At 43.8% G+C, this 25,806-nt stretch overlaps 1 protein-coding gene across 1 annotated transcript; it reads left to right on the top strand.

The window, feature by feature from the left end:
- The first annotated feature begins 2,663 nt into the window (after positions 1-2,663).
- zgc:172136 (uncharacterized protein LOC566376 homolog) lies at positions 2,664-23,767 on the top strand. The gene is made up of 14 exons (XM_036583336.1): positions 2,664-2,772; positions 7,894-8,099; positions 9,755-9,845; positions 12,186-12,265; positions 12,878-12,954; positions 13,370-13,565; positions 14,126-14,281; positions 15,227-15,292; positions 16,936-17,004; positions 17,360-17,534; positions 18,630-18,917; positions 20,090-20,221; positions 22,106-22,176; positions 22,926-23,767. Exons 2-14 carry the CDS (start codon positions 8,022-8,024, stop codon positions 23,181-23,183), a joined length of 1,737 nt encoding a protein of 578 aa, XP_036439229.1. The 5' UTR covers positions 2,664-2,772; positions 7,894-8,021; the 3' UTR covers positions 23,184-23,767.
- Positions 23,768-25,806: the final 2,039 nt, after the last annotated feature.

The raw sequence follows: 25,806 nt of genomic DNA, 5'->3' as shown, positions 1-25,806 counted from the left end.
AAAGAAACACAAATGAGCTCTGTTCTGATTGGCTGTACCTCAGTCGAAAAGCAGTCTGAAACACTCCTTACAGCTTCAGCGTAAATGGGTGGGGCTAAACTGCTGTAGGCAGGATTATGCAAATGTGACAAACAGAAACAATAAATTCAAAACAGCGAACTCTTCATATGTGGGCTTGAACACTTCATACACAACATCAAATTCTTATTTAAAAGCTGATTAAATCCCTGTTTTATAAAGATATGAGCCCTTTAACTCCTCCTTTTCTTCTACCTGTTCCTTCTCTTCAGGCGGCACGGTGGCGCAGTGGGTAGCGCTGTCGACCGGGGTCCTTTCTGTGTGAGTTTGCATGTTCTCCCCGCGTCTGTGTGGGTTTCCTCCCACGGTCCAAAGACATACAGTCAGGCCAATTGGACATGCTAAATTGCCCCTAGGTGTGAATGTGTGCGTGATTGTATATGTATGTCTGACTGTCTGCCCTGCGATGGACTGGCGACCTGTCCAGGGTGTATCCTGCCTTCTGCCCAATGACAGCTGGGATAGGCTCCAGCACCCCACCCCACCGCGACCCAGAAGGATAAGCAGTTTAGATGATGTATGCATGCATGCTCTTTTCTAACTGAAGTGACTCCATCTCAGCGCACTGAGGGATTTTTATCAGTATCATGTAAATGTGTAAAACACAGTAAACGTGTGGAGGGAAACCTGTATCACCACAAGAACTATAGAAAATTACACTTTTCTTCATTAATTTCTGCAAGGGGTTAAAATAATACTATATGTTTTTAAAGTGGGGTTAATTAGGGGTGTGGCTGTGGGGCCTGGTGGCCTGATTTGGTGTAATCTCAGACAAGCCAATTCTAATCGCACTAATCCGCTCCTAGATTATGTCCTGCCAAGAAAAGCTTACAGATTACAGTTGTTTTTGCCCAAAACTGCTTGAAAAGGCAACATAATATTAGTGTAATACAGAAACAGTGAGCAAAACATTGTTTTTGTCTTATATTGATGGATTTTATTGTAAGGGATGTTAACTGGCACAACGTGGACCTCTTTTAATTCAAATGTGTGAAATGGTTCAGATGTCTTTACAGTGGTGGTGATAGGAACCAGGGGTCGCCATGACTACAACACAAATATAGACATTTTATTTACTATCCAGAACCACCAGTGAACCTACACGAGTCTTCTGAGTTTATATGGAATGTTGATGACGGAAATTTTTTGGGGGGACCTTAAAATACATTAGTACTCAAAACTATCAGAAAACAGTGTCTCAGTCATCAGGCAGTGAATTCATAACCATTTCCTGTAGTAACTTTCTGTGAGGGAGCTTTTAGAGGTGGATGTCTGGTTCTTATCACCACCACTGTGAACAATTCTGACTCGGTAAGTTTATCTAGAACGGAAAACCACACTGAACAACTCTGTTTACATCTTAACCATCTAATCATGCAGAACATTCTCCTTTAACCTCCCACATAAAGTGATTCACTTGCTGGACTGCAGCGAGATGCTAATTCAGTGGGTCATCTAATTTTGTAATTCCCCCACTGAAGGGTCCAGTGTGAGGCCTTCAGATTAAGAGTGTGAGTCAGTTCCACAAAGAGTCTACAAGATAAGAGGGAACAGCCATAAATACCATTTATAAACTTGGGATGTAAAGGAACACGAATATTGGGAATATGTATTTAGAATACAGTAACCTTTTACATGTTTAGGTGAATAATGTTAGAATACTCACTCAGTAAACTGGAACAGATGCAATCTTTAAAAACACGATCAATGTTTTTATTAACTATTTTAAAATCACATCATGAAAGAAACAGCTTCTTTACAGTCACTGAAGTTCCTGCTAAAGCCTGAGTAGACTGATAAATCAACATGATGATCGGTTATTAATTAACATTACTGAGTTCTGCTAAAGCCTGAGTAGACTGATAAATCAATATGATGATCGGTTATTAATCTCAGCGTTACTGAGCTCTGCTAAAGCCTGAGTAGACTGATAAATCAATGTGATCAGTTATTAATCTCAGCGTTACTGAGCTCTGCTAAAGCCTGAGTAGACTGATAAATCAATGTGATCAGTTATTAATCTCAGCGTTACTGAGCTCTGCTAAAGCCTGAGTTATCAATATGTGTTCTAAATGTATTCTGAAGCCATTACTGTCGATGTACTGTAATGGAGTACATTACTGAGTACATTGGAGACTGTATTCAGTATTCCGAGTATTCTGCCCAACTCTTCTTACAAACCAATCGAAAATTCAGGATAAAGTCACGCGAAGACGAGAACACGAACCTTTTGGAACAGCTACACGTGTTATCTATGTTTTACAGGTGTTTTTTGCAGGTACAGTTTCTGTTCACGGCTAAAACTGAGTTGTCCACCTTTTGTTTACTCATTCAAACCGCCGGAGTGGGTTTGTACATATTCACGGCTGTAGGGGGAGCGCCTGATTTTATTGGGTTAACTTTTTTGACTGTTTTTGAGAATGCACAGTATAATTAATCTAGACTTATATTCACACCTTGTTCTGTATACGAAATTATATGCTCTCCTATTCCGATCACAAGAAGATTAATACTGAATATCCATAGGCGGGAACCCCCCCGGCAGGCCGACTTGGTACAGTCCACTGTGTTCAGTGCGTTCCTCTCGCCGTGGCTGCACTGAGCTGAGCTGAGCTGCTGGAAGTGGAGCTGCGGGCTGGTTTCTCTCACCGTCTCAACCCGAAATACACTCCAAACGCTGATTTTCACACGCAGGTGAGTTCAGGTTCTGTCTTTCACATTTGCTGTCTTAATGGTTTCGTTCGGCCGGAAAATGTGACCGAAAAACTGAAAAAAGCTTCAAATTAGCGGAGAGTGTGCGTCGTTATTAAAGGGGAACGCCACAGACTTTTCAAAAGTCCTGCGTGATGAAACGGTTAAGATGTAAACAGAGTCGTTCAGGGTGGCTCTCCGTTCTAGATTCACAGTGGTGGAGAGCACGACTGTGGTCTAAATCTGACCGTCTGTGGACTGAGTAGATAAATAATCTGCCTTAAGATCATCAGTGAACAAAAAAAAAGATCAGCTATCTAAGCTCAGAGAGGAATTACATTTTTCTAAATGTCTGAAAAAAATGGTTACGATGTAAACAGAGCGTTTCAGAGTGGTTCTCTGTTCTAGAGAAACTTACTGAGTTAGAACTGTTCACAGTGGTGGTGATAGGAACCAGACACCCACCTCTAAAAGCTCCCTCACAGAAAGTTATTACATGAAATGGTTATGAATTCACTGCCTGATGACTGAGACACTGTTTTATGATAGTTTAGAGAACTTAAACTCCATTCATGGTGGAGGGATACATGCAGGGTGCTGTGAGGCAAAACAGTCCCCAAAGAAAACTTATTATTTCAGATTTTCCACTATTTTCCATCATCAACATTCCATATAAACTCAGAAGACTCGTGTAGGTTCACTGGTTCTGCTCAGAAACACTGCAGAGAACAAATATATATGTTAGGGAAGAAGGATTGTGGGTAAGAATAAAGTAATGGTCGCCTTTAAAGACAGGAACGTCTGGTCACTGAACCAAAAAATTAGACTAGCCAATGTCTTGCTCTCAATTAAACTATTACAGCAATCTGTTAATGTTATAACACTTCATTCATAGCCCAACAGTCTACAGTAGCTTGAAGGGAAACTCCACCAAATTTTCAAAACTGCTCCATGATGGAAAAATGTGTAAAGTGATGGTAAAATAGTGGGACATCTGGAATAATAAGCTACAGTTTATTCCTCTGGGCTGCGGGAGGGCAGTGAGTATTGATTTGTTGTTGTGGTTGGGGTCTTCGTCCTTCTGGCCATGCAGAGTGGATGAGATTATAACTGTTGAGGGACCCAGAAACGCTCCGTCCTCACGCAGTATCCGCCCGTCTGGAGACGTGGGGATGTTATAACCCCATTCTTGTTCAGTTTGGGATTGTTAATGAGGCAGGGCTCATGGTACATTAACTGCAGTGGTTACGAGGTTAATGTCAGGTGCAGGGCTCAGGACTGAGCTTTACTGTGGGAAGATACAGAATGAGCACAAACAGCCTCAGACATGCCAAAACATGCTCCCGTAACGTTTTTGTTTGCAGGTGGAGATACAGGTGTTGATGGAGCTGTGGGTAGGTGAGCATTATTCACCGTAGGCATGCGGAGCTCTTTTGCCTCGGAAGTTCGTGGTACTGGAAAAACAGGACTATTCCGTTAATAACGCCCACTCTGACTTCACTGAGCGGTTAATGGAACAGGATCTAAGGGAAATATGATTATTTAATAGAAGAGTTATATGGAGCATTCTGCACATTCCACAGAGCAAAGTAAAAACAGACCAAGTTTCTCAAATCTGTGTAATTTTAAAGCAGTTAAAAACACAAGCGCACAAGCTGAACACTCAGGTCACTCACTGCTGCTGGTCTCGCTCTGACTGGACTCTCTGGTTCTTAAACACCTCAGTGTCACTGCTGGACTGAGAACGAAAAACATCCAGCCAACAGCGTCCTGTGGGCAGCGTCCTGTGTCCACTGATGAAGGACTAGAGCATGACCAACACAAACTGTGCAGCAGCAGATGAGCTATCGTCTCTGACTTTACATCTACAAGGTGGACTGACAAGGTAGGAGTGTCTAATAGAGTGGACAGTGAGTGGACACAGTGTTTAAAAACTCCAGCAGCACTGCTGTGTCTGCTGGTCTGAGTGGATCACAACACACACTAACACACCACCACCACGTCAGTGTTACTGCAGTGCTGAGAATGACCCACCACCCAAATAGTACCTGCTCTGTGAGGGTCCATGGGGGTCCTGACCACTGAAGAACAGGGTAACAGAGTATGTAGGGAAACAGATGGCCTACAGTCTGTAACTGTAGAACTACAGAGTGAAACTATACGGTCAGTGGAGCTGATAAAGTGGACAGTGAGTGTAGAAACAAGGAGGTGGACTTAATGAAGTGGCCGGTCAGTGTGGAGTGAGCATCATTATGTGGCGGTTTTGTATTTATTTTAATGATTATTTTATTGTTAATACTGCACATGTGAGGTAAATAATTACATGGAAACATTTGGTTTTATAAATATTTTAAAAATGCAACGTAATGATGCTGTAAACGCGATTATAGGTTTATCATAAACGGTATTATTGTGATTTTTTTTTATGCCTAATTATGTCTTGAAGCTTTTATCTCTGCTTAGTTTGAACGTGGTCAGTGATCTCTAATCAGAGACGAACCTTTTACTTGCCCATAAATATATCGCTGCTGTCGGAACAAAACCTCGTATCTCCAAACGGTAACTTTACAGGAGAAGGAAAAAACGTGCTTTACTTTTAATGTAAGTCAATAGAACCAGACGTCTTTCCAAGTCATTTTGGGTCGTTTCTTTTGGTCCATTCATCATGAAATTTACACACAGTGTGAAGAACAACAGGCATTTTCAAATTTCATCAAAAACTGAAAAATGACAAAAGCGAAGATACAAGGTTTTGTTTCAACAGCAGTGATATGTTGGTCTCTGTTTGGCGGACCCCACCCCCCCAACCCCGGACTCAGTGAGGATCCGATAGGCGCACTGCTCTCATTAATATGATTAGTTGATTTGGAGAGATAAGCCCCGTTAATCAGCGCAGGACTGTACCAGGCGGGGCTCTGCCCAGCGCCGGACCATACAGCTGAGTAAGCAGGGCTCGTGCCTCTCGTCCCTCTCTGCAGCTCCGGCTCGGCTCCTGACTGCAGGACACCCTCTCTGCTTCTGCTAAAGGAGTGAGTGGTGTGTTCTACACAGGGGTGTAGCTAGAACATTCTCAGTGGGGTGTCCAGGTTAGACGCAGTAGTTTTGTTTAGGTGTCTGCTAGAGGGGAACAATATGAGAGGATGATGTCCGACTGAGTGGCTTCCACACTTAGAAATATGCCATTTATGTCTAGAATGAAGCGAGAGATTTCACAACAGCAGCCGCCTGACGTCAGAGATGGAAATCACTCCCGCACCCTGTTACAAGCTCCTCACATTCAGTGCTGCTTAGCAGTGGACAGTACGAGCAAAAAATGACACCCTGGTGTGATTAAGATCACTGACGGTCACGGTATGTATAACGCTTTAGTGTGTTTGTGCTTGTTTTTGTTCAAATAAACCCGTTCTGGACGCTTCAGTAAACCGTCTTTGTAGATTATCAGTGCAGTATTTTTCTGGACGTCCCTTCACTTTTAATAAGAACCTCATTTAACAGCTGAAGTAGCTCTTAAATACGCTTATTGGGTGAAACTGTAAACAGGCATGATCAATGAAGAGTCAGGTGTCAGTGTTGCTGTCTGTGTCTCTAAACGCTGCTGAACGTTGTCATCACGCATCCCTCCGGCTCTGAAGCGTCCATGAACTCCATCTCCCGTAACCCTCTGGGAGATCAGGTGCCTGCTGACCCTCCACAGTGCTCCAATCATTGTTCACGCTCACCTGAGGGCTAATCTGGTTCACCTGTTCTTCTGGTCGTGTGATCTGTTAGAGTTAGTATAAAATCCAGGCTTTTAGATTCGGTTCTCTATGAGGTTCTGCTTGTTCTTGTGGACCTTTTGTATTTTGACCTGACTTGGATTCTCTGAATTTGCCCTTTTGATCTGGTTGCCTGGTTTTATGTTTGTCCTTCTTTGTGATTTGACCATCGCCTGTTGATCGACTTCAAGTTTTACCAAAGCCTTTATTAATAAAGCCTCATTTTCCGTTTTTACCACAAACGTCTGAGTGGTTTGGTTTTGTTACGGTTTTTTTAAGTCATTTGTCTCATATCTGTGTTTAATTTAGTCCAGACTCAGTTTAATGTCACTGCTTCCCCCGATCGGCTGATTTAGGCTCTTAAAATATCCTCCTTATTCTTCTAACGCTGTTAACATCTTCTAATAAAGACATTTACCAGCTTCTTGTTTTGAATCTTCCCGTTCCACCTTAAATGGTGCAGCCATTATTATTGTAATGCATAATTTTACAGTAATAACTGTTGCACCATTTAAGGTGGAACGGGAAGAGTTGAACGAGATGCTGGCGGATAAGAAGCCGACTTCAGCTTCGTAGTTTTAACACTGGCAGGATTTTCTGATTAAGGTGATTTTGGCTGTGAAAATGTCCTACCTGGGGGTTTTGGCTAATGGCTAACAGCTAACCCCAAGAGACTGGCTTTTCCTTCTGCTCTATTTTCCCCGTTAACTCATTACAGTCCGATGCCACTCCTTTGACCGTAAACTGGACTGACTGACCTCAGACTGCTGCTCAGTACACGTGAGGTGAGGAGATCAGTGAGTTCTGACCTGTTTGTATGTCACATTATCTGTGTTTATGCACATACAGGTGTAACGGTAATGACTATAGAATTTCAGCCGATACACTGGGTGAACCTGCATATTGTCCACTACTGCTGCTGCGTCTTCACTCAGAGGAGCCGTGCAGACAGGTGTCAGAAAATGATTTTACGTCTTCAGGTGTTTTCTGAATCCGTTTCTGAGTGTGCTGAATGAGGCCTAACTGACTCACGATGAAGGTGGACCTGCAGCAGAGCTCGTAAAGCTCTTTGCCAAATAATGTGAGGAATGCGGTCCGTCCCCCTTGTGTTTCTGAAGGGGGCTTATCTGATTTGGCTGTGCTGACCAGTCTTAGCAGCTTTGGTCTCGTACTCTGGAGTTTTCTCTCCGTTCAGAAACTTTATGTAACTGTATCTGTTTATATAATCAGGACTGAATGGATGATTTTGCAACATATTCACTGCTTATTGCTCACTGCGCTGGTTTATTCTGTGGGACGTATGAGGCGATTAAAGACGCTGCTGATGATTTTAACTCTGATTTAAAGTTTTCTGTTGTTTCTTTTTTAGATGAAGATGATGAAGCTCATCTGTGGAATAAACAGCCTGGAGAGGGACACGGTGTGAGGATAGGACTGGCTTAGTGTGTGTGTGTGTGTGTGTGTGTGTGTGCACGCGGAGAGAGAGTGGATGAAATCATGTCCGTCTCAGCCAAGCAGGAAAGGACAGTGTGTGTCCTGCTGCCCACCAAGGAGACGCTGGACATCACTGTGGGGGTAAATTTTCAGTCCTTTAAGCATGAATTAAACAGACTCGTCAGACTCTCTGCTGTATTCAGTCGAGATAAACAGGCTCAGTCAGAGTCAGAGGGGTGCGAAGTTCAGCGGGGAAGGTTGGGGGGGTAAGGAGTGTCGAATGGGCATTTTGTGGGGGCAGTTTTTGCTATAGACTATCATTATAGACAGAGTTATTCTAATTTTGTGGTATTCTGTATGCAGGTCTGATTATAATTATGCAAATGAAATGCAAATGAAGTCAATTTTTCTTGTTGCAAGAACCAAGAACAGACCGGATCCTAATTAATGTGCTTTATAGTAAACAAAGTCAATAGGTAAAATTCAGATTCTTTATTCAGTCAATAGTCATATTTTTTTTATCATTATCTATCTATATATATATATATGTGTGTGTGTGTGTGTATGTGTGTATATATATATATACTCTGCACTCTGCCTTCATATTTTCCATCTGGTTTTTGCAGCCAGTTTGTAATCAATTAGTCTTATAATCAAGAAACATATGTTTTTGATAAATAATATCAAATTAAAAAATATGATCAGTGATTTAGATTCAACATTTCACTGCGTTTAATCAAACTGCACTGGACTAAACATGCAGTTGGGATGTTTTTAGGTGGTGATGATATCCATGATATTCTGATTAAAAAAAAGCATATCGTAAAATGATTTATCACAGTAACAGTAAATACCATCATAATGCCCAGAACTGTAAACATGTAATAATGATTACTAAGTGGAATATGAAAATAATGGTGGTGATAGGAACCAGGGGTCGCCATGACTACAACACAAATATAGACATTTTATTTACTATCCAGAACCACCAGTGAACCTACACGAGTCTTCTGAGTTTATATGGAATGTTGATGATGGAAAATAGTGGAAAATCTGAAATAATAAGTTTTCTTTGGGGACTATTTTGCCTCACAGCGCCCTGCATGTATCCCTCCACCATGAATGGATTAAGTTCTCTAAACTATCATAAAACAGTGTCTCAGTCATCAGGCAGTGAATTCATAACCATTTCATGTAGTAATTTTCTGTGAGGGAGCTTTTAGAGGTGGGCGTCTGGTTCCTATCACCACCACTGTGAACAGTTCTGACTCGGTAAGTTTCTCTAGAACGGAGCGTTTCACACCAAACCACTCTGAATTAAATTGGTGGAATTATTGTCCTGAAGTTGTGGCTCAGTTTATTCACATTGGCTGAATCATCAGTAAACGTCTCCCTGCTTCCTAATTCTACAGAACACATTAAAGGTTTGGACACTTGATCTAGTGCACTTGGTCAAAATGGGATTTATCTGGATTGAGCCGACGTGGCTCGTCAGTTGTGCCAGTGCTGGATGAGCAGAAGAGCATTTCGTTCCCTTTTCCATTATTTATAATGCTTTAAAATGTAAATTTGTTTTTCCACTTAAATTAGGTCTTAACTAAAAAAAGGATTTTTAACAGTGATTGATCATGGCTGTCTGAATTTGGCTTAATCTGTGACGGACAGACAGAGAAACTCGCCCTGGCTCCTCGTATACGCTGCGGTTCTTATAGCACTGACTAAGTTTCTGCTGTATATACTGTATGTTTTCCTGTGTCGCGTGTTAATCAGATCTCTGTGTCTCCTGTTGTGTCCAGCTGAAGGCTACAGGACAGGAGGTCTTCTCTCACGTCTCTGAGCTTCTCGGCGTGAAACAGCTGCACAACTTTGGTCTGACGGTTGTCAAAGGTGAGGAACCATCTGAGCTGAGTTTCTAGTCACACCTTAGAGGCCAGTTTCACTCACACTCCACACACACATGCTAATTCACAGTATTGTAATGGCGTCACACACACAGAGTTTCACTAACTTCCCAGTCATTCAGCAGCGCAGCGGCGGTTTATTATGAAATAACAGCCATAACTGACCCAGAAAAGGCAGTGAAACACGGTTATTTAGGAAATACTCACTTTATTAACTTTATTTTATTTGATTTGTTGCTGTATTGATAATAAATGAAAGCTGAAATCTAAACGGCTGAGATTTCCCGCTGTGTTACTGGCGCCCCGTCCCAAACCGCACACTAGCTCACTAAATAGTGTGTAAAAATGAGTGCACTTCTAATTAGTGTAGTAGGTGAAGCACAGAAGTGTTTGGTTTGGGACGCGGCGTTAGATCAGCCAGTGAGGCGCGTTCAACGGAGATGAACTTTCTGTTGTTTCGTGATTCTGATCGGTGGTATCGGCTCTATCGGCTTGGTCGGCTCTCTCTCCCTTTAAACCACAGCGTCCGGTCCTGTCTCTCTCTCTCTCTCTCTCTCTCTCTCTCTCTCTGTTTCTCGCCTCTTTCATTCCTTTTCTCCGTTTCTCTCCGAGCTTCCTCTTCCTCACATACCTCCATAATCTGGTGTTGCTCACCTCTTGCACAAGACCGCCTTTGTTTGTGTAGTGTGGGGGGAGGGCAGGACCACTAAAGCCTGAATTCCAGCTATATTAACTTCATTAACTCTGGCATGTGTTCAGTGAAAACAAATAGCTGAGTTTGAGAGGGTCACGGTCTTCCCCTGTTTTGATTGTTGACCTGAGAGAGAGAGAGAGAGAGAGAGAGAGAGAGTGTGAATGAGTGAAAGGAGATCTAATCCAGAAGGAGGCGTGTCGGTGGAGTGCTGAAAGGTGGAGGTGATAGAGCGAGCGGAGGGAGTAAAGCTGGCGGTCAGTGTTTTGCGTGAGGAGTTATGTGTTATACACATTATGAATGAGTAAATAATGCTGTAATCATTCAGACAGACGAGGAAAAGGCCTGTCTCGACACCTTAAAGGGCCGCATCATGGAAACCTGAAGTTTTTTGAAGAGACTGATGTGATGCAGTGTCTTGCAAAAGTATTTAACCCCCTTAAGTCCTCAGATTTGTCTGGACTTTGTTCAGACCTTCAAAATTAATTTGCCGTATTACAGAAACTTCCTGTCTTTCTGTCATAAGTTCACTGATTCTGATTACAGAAGTAAATCTGATCTTAATTTAGGAATTTTATCTGATCTTACAGCATCTTATCTCCAGTTAGGAAATCTTAACCTACTTAATCAAAGTCGACAATCAGTTACCTAGCAGCCAACCATAAACACACAGCTGAAACGTAAACACTTCAAAATAATCAGCCTAGTCAGCCGGACAGCTACAGTTACTGCTGTTAAAAAGGTCAAACAGAGCTAAAGTGTGATAAACTGTAAGGTGTGAACACTGTGAGAGCGCCCCCTGCTGTTTATCAGAGCGTCACCGCTCCCCAGTTTCAGTCTCCATTTCCCAAACGCGTTAGCGCGCTAACGTTCCTCCTCCTAATAAACAGACACGCGTTCAGCTTTGGTGTGAAATGGTTCTGATGTCTTTACAGTGGTGGTGATAGGAACCAGGGGTCGCCATGACTACAACACAAATGTAGACATTTTATTTACTATCCAGAACCACCAGTGAACCTACACGAGTCTTCTGAGTTTATATGGAATGTTGATGATGGAAAATAGTGGAAAATCTGAAATAATACGTTTTCTTTGGGGACTATTTTGCCTCACAGCGCCCCGCATATTATGTATCCCTCCACCATGAATGGATTAAGTTCTCAAAACTATTATAAAACAGTGTCTCAGTCATCAGGCAGTGAATTCATAACCATTTCATGTAGTAACTTTCTGTGAGGGAGCTTTTAGAGGTGGACGTCTGGTTCCTATCACCACCACTGTGAACAGTTCTGACCCTGAATAAAACCTTTTCACTAGCAGTCGGGAGTCAATCTTAAACTGGTTTAATCACTTTTGTTAGTGAAATGTCAAAGAAGTTTTGCTGATGGTTTTTTTTTTTAACGGTTCCTCAAACATTCAGTGAACTGCTTTGACCTCTCCACACTCTGCTTTTGAAGAACCGACCCAGCAGTCCTGTTGTCTGCTGATGCTCTGCAGGAGCGTCTCTGCCTTGTTGTCCTCTCTCTGATTGAGGCCATTGTTGGGCAGATTTCATGCATGAGTTCCTGTTGCTTTTGTTGGCTGTGTGAAAGTATTTGTTTCATTTCCTCTCTGTATGTTTTGGGGATCATCCAGACAATGAGCACATGTTTCTGGACATGGAGGAGCGGCTGGCCAAGTACTTCCCCAAGGAGTGGAAGCAGGACTCGGCAAAGGTGACTTTCTTTATCTGTTCCTACAGGTCTGATTACAAAGCTCCCCACACTTTAGATACGTAATATTGAAGTGTCTTATGGTTATTCGGGCGATATTACAGTATATATCATTATCATGATAAATTATGTCATAATGTAACACAAGATTCATTATAAAGAGAGCAAAATTGGTCCTGTTTAACTGGATTTAGTGCCAGATATTGAATAAAAATCTCTGTGTTCAAGTTTTTGATAGTATTTTAGAAAATGTAGCACTGACAAAATAAATATTGTGTATTGTGAAATTTTTTTAGTATCACAATATTATGTTTTGTCCATATCGCCCAGCTCTACTGCTTATTATCCTCGATTGTGTTCTTTTCTGTCCAGATTCTGAATATGAGATTTACTTACAGCCGATCTGTGAAAATCATGATTCGTTTGCTGCAGATAAATCAGAGCAGATTTTTAGTTCCTGTCCAGTTTCTCACTCTGTGGACTATATTGCGGTCAGTAGGGCAGTTAGAACACGCAGACAGAACCATAACTGGGGAACCAATGGCATGCGAGAGTGGGCGCATAATGAGGGGGCTGCCACGGTAACCTACTTAACTCTGTTGTGGTTCTCCGCAGGGGTCTCAGAGGAGGTGGCTCCCCCCGCTGCTCTGTCTGAAAGTGCAGTACTATGTGGAGAACGGTAGGCTTATCTGGTGAGTACCTGTTACGATTCCGCAACTCCAGATCAATAAAACACCCCTTTAGATCAAGGAAGAGGAAAAAACAATTCATCGTGCTTCAGGACGAATGAGGACCGCGGCTGGTGGAGTTCCTCAGGGCTCTGTTCATATTTTACGCTCATATAAATGATCTGTCAGGTATACAAAACTGTCACATATGTATACGGATCATATATGTAAAATAAGAGTAAAAACTGTGTAGTTTTCAGATCTTAGACATTTACAGTGATTCTGTTCTGATCAGTAATAAACTAAATATATACACAGTCATTTATAGAGTGCTTTCTACTGGGAGGAGTCTGTCCCAAACACTAACCTCTAAATTTACATAAATGTTTCTCTCTCCCTCTCCAACTTCCCTCCCCCCCCCAACCCCCGCGGACCGAAGTGAGCGGAAGGCGAGGAGGCTGTACTACGCTGATCTGAGAGAGCGAGTCCTGCGATCAGAATGCCGACAGCAGGAGGAAGTCTATTTCCAGCTGGCGGGCTACGCTCTGCAGGCCGATCTAGGAGACCACCCTCCGGAGGACCTTGGCCAGCGAGTCGCTCCATACTTCCAGCCCAAGGACTACTTCCCTCCCTGGGTAAGCCTGCGCGCTGGCTGAGTAGCATTCGTCTGGATCTGTGAAGTTAAACTGTAGTGATATAAGAGGGTTGTGTTAAAGGTGCCGTGTGTAAGACTTAGTGCCATCTAGTGGTGAGGAATCATCCCCCTCCCTCTCACCTCCCTCTCCAAGAGTGTAGTAGAACCTACAGCGGCCGTCAGGTTTTCTGCCGTCGTCTGTCCCGAGTTTGTTTTGCTTTTTTATGTTTTCTCTTCTTTGCCGGCGAGGATTCACCCTCTCTCACTTTTTCTTCTGCTAAATAACAAATCTGATTGTTTATTTGTCAAAATTTGGGTTCTCAAACTTCTCACAACACAAATTTCAGATTTTCCATCATCAACATTCCATATAAACTCAGAAGACTCGTGTAGGTTCACTGGTGGTTCTGGATAGTAAATAAGATGTCTATACTTGTGTTGTAGTCATGGCAACGCCTGGTTCCTATCACCACCACTGTAAAGACATCTGAACCAATTCACACCAAACCACTCTGAGTCACTCTGATTACATCTCACACTCTGCTCTGTGTTCCTGTGCAGATTGTGGCTAAGCGTGGTGTGGAGTACCTGCTGTGTCATGGGCCGAAGGTGCACCGGGAGCTGTGGGGGATGCCCTCTCGAGACGCCATCCTCCTCTTCATCAGGGAGTCCTGCCGTTTGGAGGACGTGCCCGTCACCTTCTACAGGCTCCACAAGGTCAGAGGTCTCACGATCACAGAGGGCATGTTGGGAGTTTAAGACCCGTGGAGCCGTGGAATGTGGGAGGAAGCTTAGGGGGAGCGTTTTAATCAAAGTCGGGGCTTAGCGAGGTCATAGCGTGACGATGGGGGGTTATTGGCCTGTTTAAAGGCTCAGGTATGTCAGACCTGAAGCTCTGCAGGTCAGTTTCTTCAAAGCCTGTCTACATTTACAGACTCCCAGATTGATGAAGTGTGACTGCAGGTGCATAAACACACACATAAACACTCTGATGGGTTTATAGACCAGACTGTTCACACTCACAGGATGCTTTTTTAGGTCCACCTCCTTGTTTCTACACTCACTGTCCACTGTATCAGCTCCACTGACCATATAGTTTCACTCTGTAGTTCTACAGTTACAGACTGTCGTCCATCTGTTTCTCTGCGTACTTTGTTTCAGTCACACAGCTCTGCTACAGAAGCCGCGCTGGGTGATGTTCGTATATGTCGCTGAAATACGACCATTTTTGTTTACATCCGTTAATTGGCTTTGCTCGGTTCGGTCCGCTGAAGTACTTTGCTGGGTCCGGCAGTTGACCACAATGGACTAGATGACCAATAGATGAACTATCGTTTCTGACTGTACAGTGAACCTACACGAGTCTTCTGAGTTTATATGGAATGTTGATGATGGGAAAATAGTGGAAAATCTGAAATAGTAAGTTTTCTTTGGGGACTGTTTTGCCTCACAGCGCCCTGCATGTATCCCTCCACCATGAATGGAGTTTAAAACACAGTCTCTGGTATCAGGCAGCGCATTCACAACTATTTCATGTAGTGAGGGAGATTTTATACACTGTAATACTGACATTTCACATCAGACCGCTCTGAACAACTTTGAATTTTTGATAAATCAGTGGACTTCCCCTTCAGTTTATTCATCATGTTGTCATCACTGCAGGACAAGAGAGAGGAGAAAGGCTCTGCCCTGCTGGGACTCACCCTGCGAGGAATGCAGGTTTATCAGGTGGGTGTGGGGGTCAGAGTGTGTGGTGGGGTGTGTGTGTCTGTGTGTGTGTCTGTGTGTGTGTCTGTGTGTGTGTCTGTGTGTGTGGTGGGGGGGGTTATTTGTGTGTGTGAAGACGAGTGGGGTGTCTGTGAGTCAGTGGGTCGTCAGTGAGTCAGAGCAGAACCTCCCTCGGTCCTGTGTGCCAGTCCCCACCAGTCTGATAGCCCCCCGCCAGACAGGGGAGGAATGCGCAGGTTATCGTCAATAAGCCGAAAACAGGATTTGGGAAGCTGCCTCTGCGCTGATCCCTCTGAACTCTGTGGAACGAGTCCAGATTACGCTGAGAGCCCTGAGTCTGACCCATTACGGCCCCAGAGCCTGCTGGGAAATTCTCCCCGACCAAACCCCACTTCAAAATCAGAATCAGAACGTGTTTTTCTTCGCTAACATTCTGAATCAGGATATCTGGGTGGGAATAAATGTGGGCGAAACACGACGGAGTCGGACTGTTTTGTAGAAAATAAACAGTGATAAACAGAGTTTGTGAAAAAACAAAGTCTGCTCTTAAAGATGGTTCTTCAAGCGTTCTTGAGTACAGACAGTGGTTCTATATGGAACCACATACACTGAAAAAATGGTTCTTCAGATTGATGGAGAATGTGTTTGATATGGTTCTATATAGAATGTTTTTGAAAAGGGTTCTATGCAGCACCAAAAAGAGTTCTTCTATTGGTACAGTCTCGTAACGATAACGGAACCCTTTTTGGTGCTGTATAGACCCACATACAACACACTCACCATCACTCTCAAGAACCATTTCACCAGGCAGAGAACACTTTAAGCATGCACAGTGTTCATGGTTCTATATAGAACCACTGTTTTTACTAAAGAACCCTTGGAGAACCATTTTTTTAAGAACGTAGACTATTCTGATGTGTATGTTCTGAACGTGATTCATTAATTACTAACAGCTCGATTTTAATATTAATTTTTTTACTTTTTCTTTAAGACGTAAACGAAGCGCAGGGCTGGTTAGCAGGCTAGCCTGTTAGCGTCTGCGCTGCTTTTCTTACCTTTTCACAACAAAAGCAAGAGAACAAGAGCGCAAACAGGAAGAAGTCAGGTTATGGTTAAAATAAAGCCGTGTACGAGTGTAACTGCCAACCGTGTGACCGCGTGACCGAGTGTGGGCGCTTCTGCTCTGATGACCTGTTATCATATAAATAAGTTAATACACCCTCTACACACTTCTGCACATTTAGTGTTATTGTTTAATCACTGTATAAAACAGATTTTGGGGGAAAAAAATGTGCAAAATTCATACATTCCATAAAATGAACCAGGAGCTGAGCTGTATCTTATCTTAGTGTTTGATTGTCTTTATTCTAATGTTGAATGATGTTTTACACACTCGTGTATTTCTGTGTAAATGGATGTAAATAATGCGCTCGGACCTTTTGAACAGTCCTGCATGTGTTATACTCAGTTCTTCCTAGACTTTCTCTCCTTTCTTGGTCTGATTGTTCTTCCTGTTCTAATTCACACCCTCAGATGAAGTGAATGTTGTGGTAAAAGTATTGTTTGTCTCATTCAGCTCTGTGTCTCAGCTCAGGGGGTCTGTAATCTAACACCGCTGTGTGTGTTTGGTTTGTGTCACTTAGGAGATGAACAACGTACGTGAGCTGCTGTACGACTTCCCCTGGACCAACGTGGGGCGACTCACTTTTCTGGTACTTTCACATTGGTTCCCTCATTCCAGAGCGACGGGATCTTTTAACAGGCCGTTCTTCGCTGGCGTTTACTGAGGGTTTACTCAGCCTGTGTTGACCTGAGGGTCACAGTAGGAGTTCACTGCAAATATGAGATCTCAGCCAGTGTAAACACCTTAAATCTAGTCGATATATGTGATATTTCTCATTTAGACATTGTTTTTCATCATTATGGTGCAGATTGATGACTGATGTGTCAGGAGGTCGATTTCAATAGATTATATAGATTAAAGTTGTTATGCTGAAGTTTATTGAGCTGTAATTACAGATGTTACAGATGTTCGTCAGACTCCTCGTCTCCTCGGCTCTGTTTTAGGGGAAGAGGTTCGAGATCCAGCCGGACGGGCTGCCCTCAGCGAGGAAGCTGATTTACTACACCGGCTCGGCTTTCCGCTCTCGCCACCTTCTCCTCCACCTGAGCAGCAGCCATCGCCTCTACCTGAGCCTGCAGCCCGCCATCAAACACCTGCGGCAGCTGGAGGAGGCCGAGGGTGAGTGAGGGTCCCGCTCGAATGATGGTGTCTGATTTTCAGGCTGAGCATGTGAAATGGTGTCGACTGTGCTTGAATGATAAGGCAGTTATTAGCTTAAAGACTTAAAGGGGAAGTCCACTGAGTTCAGAAACTTTCTGCCTAGTTCAGCGTTTTGAGACGTAAACAGTCATTCAGAGTCATTTTATTTACTATCCAGAACCACCAGTGAACCTACACGAGTCTTCTGAGTTTATATGGAATGTTGATGATGGAAAATAGTGGAAAATCTGAAATAATAAGTTTTCTTTGGGGACTATTTTGCCTCACAGCGCCCTGCATGTATCCCTCCACCATGAATGGAGTTTAAGTTCTCAAACTATCATAAAACAGTGTCTCAGTCATCAGGCAGTGAATTCATAACCATTTCATGTAGTAACTTTCTGTGAGGGAGCTTTTAGAGGTGGACGTCTGGTTCCTATCACCACCACTGTGAACAGTTCTGACTCGGTAAGTTTATCTAGAACAGAGAACCACTCTGAACCACTCTCAGTGATTTTATTTTGGAGAAATTTTGAAAAATTGGTGGAGTTCCCTTTTAATGCTCTGCATGCTGCTTCAGGCTGTGTGTAGTTGACAGTAATTCAGAATAAGAATAATGAAAAGTTTGAAGCCTCCAGCAAACAGAACATTATTTATCTTTAAATTTGAGGTGTCATTGATTATTAGCAGCCTCTTAGCGTTAGAGATGGCGCTGATCTGATACCGGTTGGGGTGTAACGATACACTCGGTCCACAGTTTGATTCAGTTCTTGAGGCTCGATTCACGATTTGAGATTCTCTTGATATTTTCAACAAATTTCTGATGGATTTACATCAGGGCCACCACTGCTTATGGCAGCTTTGTGTCTCCTGCTGCCTTCAAATTCTCCTCAGAAGCTCCTTCTTATGACTTTGGAGGTCATTTGTGTTCCAGTGGTTCAGATAAATGCCCTGGAAACAACTTGGAAACTCAGGACCCCTAGAAAATCCCACTAGTAGATATGGCACTGTGGTGGCCATCATGTGTTCGATATTTCGGACACGAATTGACGGCGTCTCTCCTCTCCTTTCCAGAGAAAAAGAGATACAGGGAATCGTACATCAGCGATGACATGGATCCAGACCCCCCCTGCAGTGAGGGCAGCCCCCGCCTCTCCAGACATTCCACCAGCAGCTCCGGCATCGAGGCTGACGCCCGGCAACGCAGCGCCTCCGTGGAGATGGTCTCTGTGGAGGAGGAAGAAGCCCTGAGACGGACGGAGAAGTCCTTCAGCTCGGCGGCCAGTCACGGCTCCTCCCACACGTCCGGCATCGACACTGGCAGCAAAGCCCGCACTGAGGAGGAGGAGTGGCAGGACGAAGGTGAGGGAGGAGGTCATTCCTCATTCCATAGCAACACCTTAGCAACCACTTGGGATTTTATAGCAACACCTTAGCAACCACCTGTGATAACATAGCAGGATCTTAGCAGCCATCTGAGATAACATAGCAACAGCTTAGCAACCACCTGGGATTTCATAGCAGCATCTTAGCGACCACCTGGGATTTTAAAGCAACACCTTAGCGACCACCTGGGATTTCATAGCAGCATCTTAGCAACCACCTGGGATTTCATAGCAGCATCTTAGCAACCACCTGGGATTTTAAAGCAACACCTTAGCGACCACCTGGGATTTCATAGCAGCATCTTAACAACCTTAGCAAGGCTTTTTTGTTCTGCATCGACTCGTCAAACCTCAAAATAGCTAATTATTGATCATGATCCATAAAATTTTCTTTGAAGATAGAGCAACCTCACTGCTGCGCTTTAGTTACATTTAGGGAATCATACGCCTTCAAAGAGGGGGGCAATTATTTATTATCACCCACCCCTAATTCTTCAGTGATATGAAGCTGAAGTCAGATATTCTCCAGATTCTTATTAGAATTATTCTGTTCCACCTTAAATGGTGCGGCAGATACATTCTAGAGCGTCAGGTATCAGAACTGCCGCACCATTTAAGGTGGAACAGGACATTGATCTGGCTACCGAGACGTCAGCACTACCAGCGATGTGTGCTTGGTATAAAGAAAATGACCGTAATACACTGAAACTACGTTAAACTAAGATAATATTTTTCACAATTCTTAGTTTTCTTTTTTTTTCTCTCTCTCATTTTGTCGGTTTTTCTTTTTTCTCATAACGCTCCGTTTGTAGTCTCTGAAAAACCTCTGTTTGGAGGGTCATGTAGCCTTAACACTTCACCCTCCCCCTCTATCTCAACAAGAATCGGGACACCCTACCCCTAGACGAGAACACGCTAGACGGAGTGGTGGGGCGAGGGGTGAAACGGGACTGGGCTTTGGTGTTCAGGAGTCGGGATTTCTCGGCGTAACTGATACAGATGAATAACGACAGCAGGTCATTCACTACAGTGAGATGCTGTAGTGGATTAGTTCAAGGATCTCTTCCTGAAAAACACGGCAGGTGTTGCAGTAAAAGGCTCATTATGCATGAAGGGATGTTCATTTATTGTTTTGATTAAATGCTCTAGATTTTCAGCACCATGTGGACGGACCTGGAGAGGTTTCTGTGGACGATCCGGAGGAGATGCTGCGACTGGCTGAGCTGCTTCAGGGCGTGTCCATGGATTGCCCCTCCCTCGGCTCAGAGATGAACGCAGGAGGTGAGAAGCGCTGATGGGTTTCAGCTGATGGTCTTAGTCACGTGCAGGTTTGGTGTCAGGACTGGAATCTGACCCGATACTGATTTTAGGGTCATATAAGTCCCAAACTGTAGGCAGGATGTTCTAGAGGAACACTGTCCAGAGGGTCACCAGGACTTAAACAACTTGATGTTGCTTGTTATAAATGTATATAATATTGCACACAGATGTAGAAATAGATTTATATGTGGTTGGTGTAGTGTAGTGGGTAACACCTCTGCCTTCTACGCTGTAGACTGGGGTTTAATCCCTGCCTGGGTAAACACCCTGTACTGTGAGTCCTTGGGCAAGACTCCTAACACTACCTTCACCTACCTGTGTAAAGACATCAAGTTGTAAGTCGCTCTGGATAAGAGCGTCTGCCAAACGCCGTAAATGAATATAAAGATTTCATTCTCAAAAAACAGTAAACTCCCTCCTCTAAAACGGAGCTGACTGTGGTGAGTTATTAACGCTCAGCTCTGAACCCTGAACACGTTCAGTCACTATTGTTCATCACAAGTTCATGTTTTACAGCAGAAACGGTCAAACGCCAGCGCTGCTCTCCAGCAGAACCCCATAAATCCGTTCAGCCAATCAGAGCGCAGTATTCGAGTCAGATGACGCAGGACTGCCACCGACTGTTTGAGGCAGAGAACAGAGAACCACTCTGGACCCAGCCATGAGAGACGATTCATACTGGACACAGACCAATATTTGGGTGGAAAAGACTAAATTTCATAACTCATAGTGACTCTATAGGGAGCAGTGAGGCATCTGAGACTCAGCCTTATAGATGATCTTATAGATGATTAATATTGATCGTTAACGGCTGTTTGTGTTCAGTTTTCAGATCTTTACCTGCTTGGTTCATGGGAAAGATGTTAAATATTGACCTAAAAGAAGCTCCGAAACATGAACTGACCACAGGAGTTACCTGCTTTTGACACAAACAAAAATTAAAAAAAAAAAAATCAGAAAAGTTCCATTTTGTAAGTTTGACTGATATTACCTGGAAATAACACAATAAAAATGTGTGTGTGTGTGTGTGTGTGTGTGTGTGTGTGTGTGTGTGTGTATATATATATATATATATATAGTGTTTTTGTTTATTTTTGATTATTTATTACCTTTCATTTTTCTTATTGTCATTAGTTCTCTTCATTGAGGTGGTGTGTTCTGTCATTTACATAGATGTATTTATGTTTCTTATTCTGATATGATGGTGTGTTGTGCTCAGATTCGTCAGTACACTGTTCTCTGTCATGTTTCACCATTTCCAGTAAAATTGTGGGTCGTCAATATTGGGCGATATTATTGGCCAGCTGATGTACCGGTCAGTCTGTTAAGAGGCTGACGGAGCGGATTATTCTCTGTTCAGATGACCAGAACAGCATGTTGGCAGTAACAGAGCATGTCTTGATTACTTCTCAGAGTGACCACTGAAATCTCAGTTTCAAGTAGATAGTCAGTCAGTGTTGTGTCTGTCATTCAGATGACCACACCTGTCCACCCTGTTAACTGACTGGCCTTCATCCTCCAGCAGGAGGGATCACAGGTGGGCTAAACTGGATTTTGAGAGCTGGGGTGGGTAGGTGGGGGTCAGTGGACACCGCAGCTGTTTTCAGTCGTATTGTGAACTATAGAGGGCGCTGGTGGTCTGAGTTGGCAGGTTGTGAAGCTCACGCACATCTGAGGAATGTGCAAGTCTGCGCCCCTGTGGTGACACTGTGTCATTACAGACACACTGCCACTACATTTCCATGCGAAAGTGTATTTGTGTGAGAATGTTTATGCTAGAAAAGTGAATAATTACACAAACAAAAGAGATCTCATGTTTTTCTGTTCTGCTTTACTGTGTTTCAGACGTACATTTAAACCTTGTTCAGGCGACGGACGGTCCAGCAGAACCCTGTGACTCCAGCACCGCAGAGCAGGTCAGGCACCTCCACATCCTTCTCTTCTCTGTTCATCATCCATCGTTTCCTCAGCCCTTCTTTGGTCTTTACTGTGTAGTTAAGGGGGCCTATTTACAAAGGAACGCGAGGACAAATCAAACAACTGGAAAACATTAATAAAATGAGTAGAGACTCGTTTCCACTTTATCTTTTCAGTACTGATGCACCAGTATTGATATACCCATCAATAGCCAATGGTTTTCTTTATAAAAGAGTATAACGGTCTTACATCTAGTCAGTTACTCATGCCATTAGTATACTGCTGTTGTTGTTGTTGTTGTTGTTGTTGTTGTTTACAGACTCTCTAGTTGCTCTAAATCTGTCTTATTATGATTCATGCAGTTGTTTGGTTTTCTAGAATTACTGACAATACCTGTGAAAATCTCACACAAGGGATGGACGATACGGCAGAACATCAATATCATGGTGCTTAAAGATGTTTATTGCGATATTTTAGTTTTTCTGAGGTTTGATACCAAAGAAAAAAAGACCAGCCGAGCTGAATACAATCAAACACAGTGACTGTAATGATTTTTACTCAGTTTCACACACTGCACTGCACTAAACCCAGTTAAACAGGACTAGTTACTCTTAATCAGTGATGAAACATGCAGGTGGTCAGTGTTCTTTCTGCCCATACCATGATGCGGTTTAAAGTACCGTCCTGCTGGTCAGCCCTGCTTTAATTTATCACACTAACTCCAACACTGTCTGTCTCCGCTCTGCAGGTTCTGAAGTGGAAGTCTCGAGGTTCTGCTGACCGGCACAGTCAGAGTTTGGATGACGTCCGTCTTCTGCCTCGTCCTCTCCCGCTGGCTACCCTCGCCAGCACCTCCCACAGCTACACCTTCGGACTCCCCGACGCTCCGGACTGCACGGAGTTCGGCTCTTACCCAGCGAAGCCCTCTTTCTACGGCCGGCGCTCCATGAACTGCCTGGCCCTGGACCTGCTGGAGGATGACCAGCTCCTGGAACTCGTTCTGTGACCGTTGGAGTGAACAGTGTCGTGGCCAGGAGCTGAGAGAGCGGTCAGGATGGAGACCGTACAGAGAGGGTTCTTTGGTGCAGCTCATAGAGGAACCACTTTAGAACCTTTCAGTGGAGGCGTGGTGGTTTTAGTGAGAGTGTGAAGAACCTTTTCAATGTATAAAGATCCTGATCTAAAAGTTGTTTCCCCAAGAACCATAAGCGCAAGCTGAGAACCACGGAGAACCTCTGAGGAACCCTGTTTGTGAGGGTGGAGTCACTCAGATAATGAGAAAATGAGCCTCTTAATGTTCTGATGTTACACTGTTTCACTGTGAGGCTGTCGGTCAGTCAGCTGTCAGAATCCTGAGCTGAGTATTTGTTCCTGACGGACGCTGTTTGCACAGTCCAGCCTCCAGCTCAAAGGATCAGGAGGGTGACGGTGATGACCTGCGACCTCAGGATCAAAGAGGTGTTTAGAAAGCATGTGCTGCAGGCAATGAAGCACCACTTACAGGGGAATTCCACCGATTTTTAAAAATTCATCATAGTTCAGTCATTGAGACGTGAACACAGTGATTCAGAGTGGTTTATATAGAATGTAATGAAAGTCAAAATCTTCTCAAAACTATCATAAAACAGTGTCTCAGACATCAGGCAGTGAATTCATAACCATTTACTGTAGTAACTTTCTGTGAGGGAGGTGGACGTCTGGTTCCTATCACCACCACTGTGAACATTTGAGACGCTGTAAGTTTCTCTAGAACGGAGAACCACTCTGAACCGCCCTGTTTACATCTCAGTAATTAAACTGTGCAGAAATATCAGTGGCTTCAAGTTTCCTGTTTAAAGTTTGTTGCAGGATCTCCTGCAACACAGCCTCCCAGCCTTTTGCTACTCGCAGCCGACCACAGGAGCCTCCACAGCCTCCAAGATTCAACCAAACCATTAAAATGCAAACAAATATAAAAGTATAGTCGGTGCAGCCTGTAGGATTTAGTTTGACTGGATCACGGCAGGGCGGCACGGTGGCGCAGTGGGTAGCGCTGTTGCCTCACAGCAAGAAGGGCCTGGGCTCAATTCCCGGCCGGGCGACCAGGGTCATTCCTGTGTGGAGTTTGCCTGTTCTCCCCGTGTCTGCGTGGGTTTCCTCCGGGTACTCCGGTTTCCTCCCACAGTCCAAAGACATGCAGTCAGGCTGATTGGACATGCTAAATTGCCCCTAGGTGTGAGTGAGTGTGACTGTGTATGTCTGTCTGTCTGTCTGCCCTGCGATGGACTGGCGACCTGTCCAGGGTGTATCCCGCCTTCCGCCCAATGACAGCTGGGATAGGCTCCAGCACCCCACCGCGACCCAGAAGGATAAGCGGTTTAGATGATGTATGTATGTATGTATGTATGGATCACGGCATCATAATAACACCAATAAAATATTCCAAACTTTGGAGAAGTGATGGAATGGAGGATGCGTCGCTTCTCACAGTATCAGGGTGATCATGCAGCAGCTGTCAGTCTCTGCTCTGACGATGTTTCTGAAGCTGGTGTTTCACAGCGTAGCTGCTCTGTACATAAACTGCATTTACAGAGCAGCAGGGAGCTCCGTACAGCGGCTCATGGAGCTCAAGTGTTCCGCATTTCCTACTGAGGCATGAAATTCCACAGGACCCCCAAACAGAAGTAACTGAACTTGGAGTGATTCCAGCCGGAGGCTCCGCTGATGAACTCGTTCAGTGTGTGACTGACGGCACACAGAGGAGCTTTATGTGATTCTGTGAACTCCTGCGTATGTTTACTCTGTGCGGGGAATGTAGGCCACGTTCTCTGAGTGCAGGCTGTGGGTGTTTTACTGAGCTTTACCCTTTTCTCCTCCTTGGAAAACTGAAAACACACTGCATGGTTATTTCAGTCGGAGTTCTAGTGTTTCTCTATTAAATAAGACCCTCCGTAACGATGCTGTCTCTCCACAGAGTCTCATAAATGATACTAAATATGAACTTCTGTTCAGGTGGTGAACCCAGATGAACTGTTATGAAATTATACAAACAAAGCCTCTTTTTGTTAATTAAACCCCGTGTCTGCCTTATCAGGTGCACCTGCAGGTACTTTAAATTCATCTGATTAATTAAGTGCTACCCTCTTATAGGGGAAAGTCCACCAATTTTCAAAATCCCTCCATAACTCAGTGTGTGAGATGAGTGGTTCAGAGTGGTTTGGTGTGAAATGGTTCTGATGTCATTACAGTGGTGGTGATAGGAACCAGGGGTCGCCATGACTACAACACAAATATAGACATTTTATTTACTATCCAGAACCACCAGTGAACCTACACGAGTCTTCTGAGTTTATATGGAATGTTGACGATGGAAAATAGTGGAAAATCTGAAATAATAAGTTTTCTTTGGGGACTATTTTGCCTCACAGTACCCTGCATGTGTCTCTCCACTATTAAAGCATGTTTTAAATACATTTTAGGCATTTTTGGGTATTTTGCAGACACCCTTGCTTGTCTAATTGTGTTACAGATGTAGGCGAATGCAGCAAATTCTGCATAAAAGCTTTCAGTGAGGGAGCTTTGAGTCGTATCAGACGTCTGGTTCCCATCAGCACAACTGTGAAGAAGTTGAAGCGTGTCACACCAAACCA

Source organism: Colossoma macropomum, unplaced genomic scaffold, assembly GCF_904425465.1.
Source record: "Colossoma macropomum unplaced genomic scaffold, Colossoma_macropomum, whole genome shotgun sequence".
Taxonomy (NCBI): Eukaryota; Metazoa; Chordata; class Actinopteri; order Characiformes; family Serrasalmidae; genus Colossoma; species Colossoma macropomum.
This window is presented reverse-complemented; position numbering and strand designations above follow the sequence as displayed.

What these genes read in the sequence shown, in the direction of transcription:
- zgc:172136 (XM_036583336.1), top strand. Translation starts at nt 8,022, where the DNA reads ATGTCCGTCTCAGCCAAGCAGGAAAGGACAGTGTGTGTCCTGCTGCCC. An exon ending in GGAAGCAGGACTCGGCAAAG is followed by an intron (nt 12,266 to 12,877) that starts GTGACTTTCTTT and finishes GGTTCTCCGCAG; the next exon opens with GGGTCTCAGAGGAGGTGGCT. An exon ending in GAGAACGGTAGGCTTATCTG is followed by an intron (nt 12,955 to 13,369) that starts GTGAGTACCTGT and finishes CGCGGACCGAAG; the next exon opens with TGAGCGGAAGGCGAGGAGGC.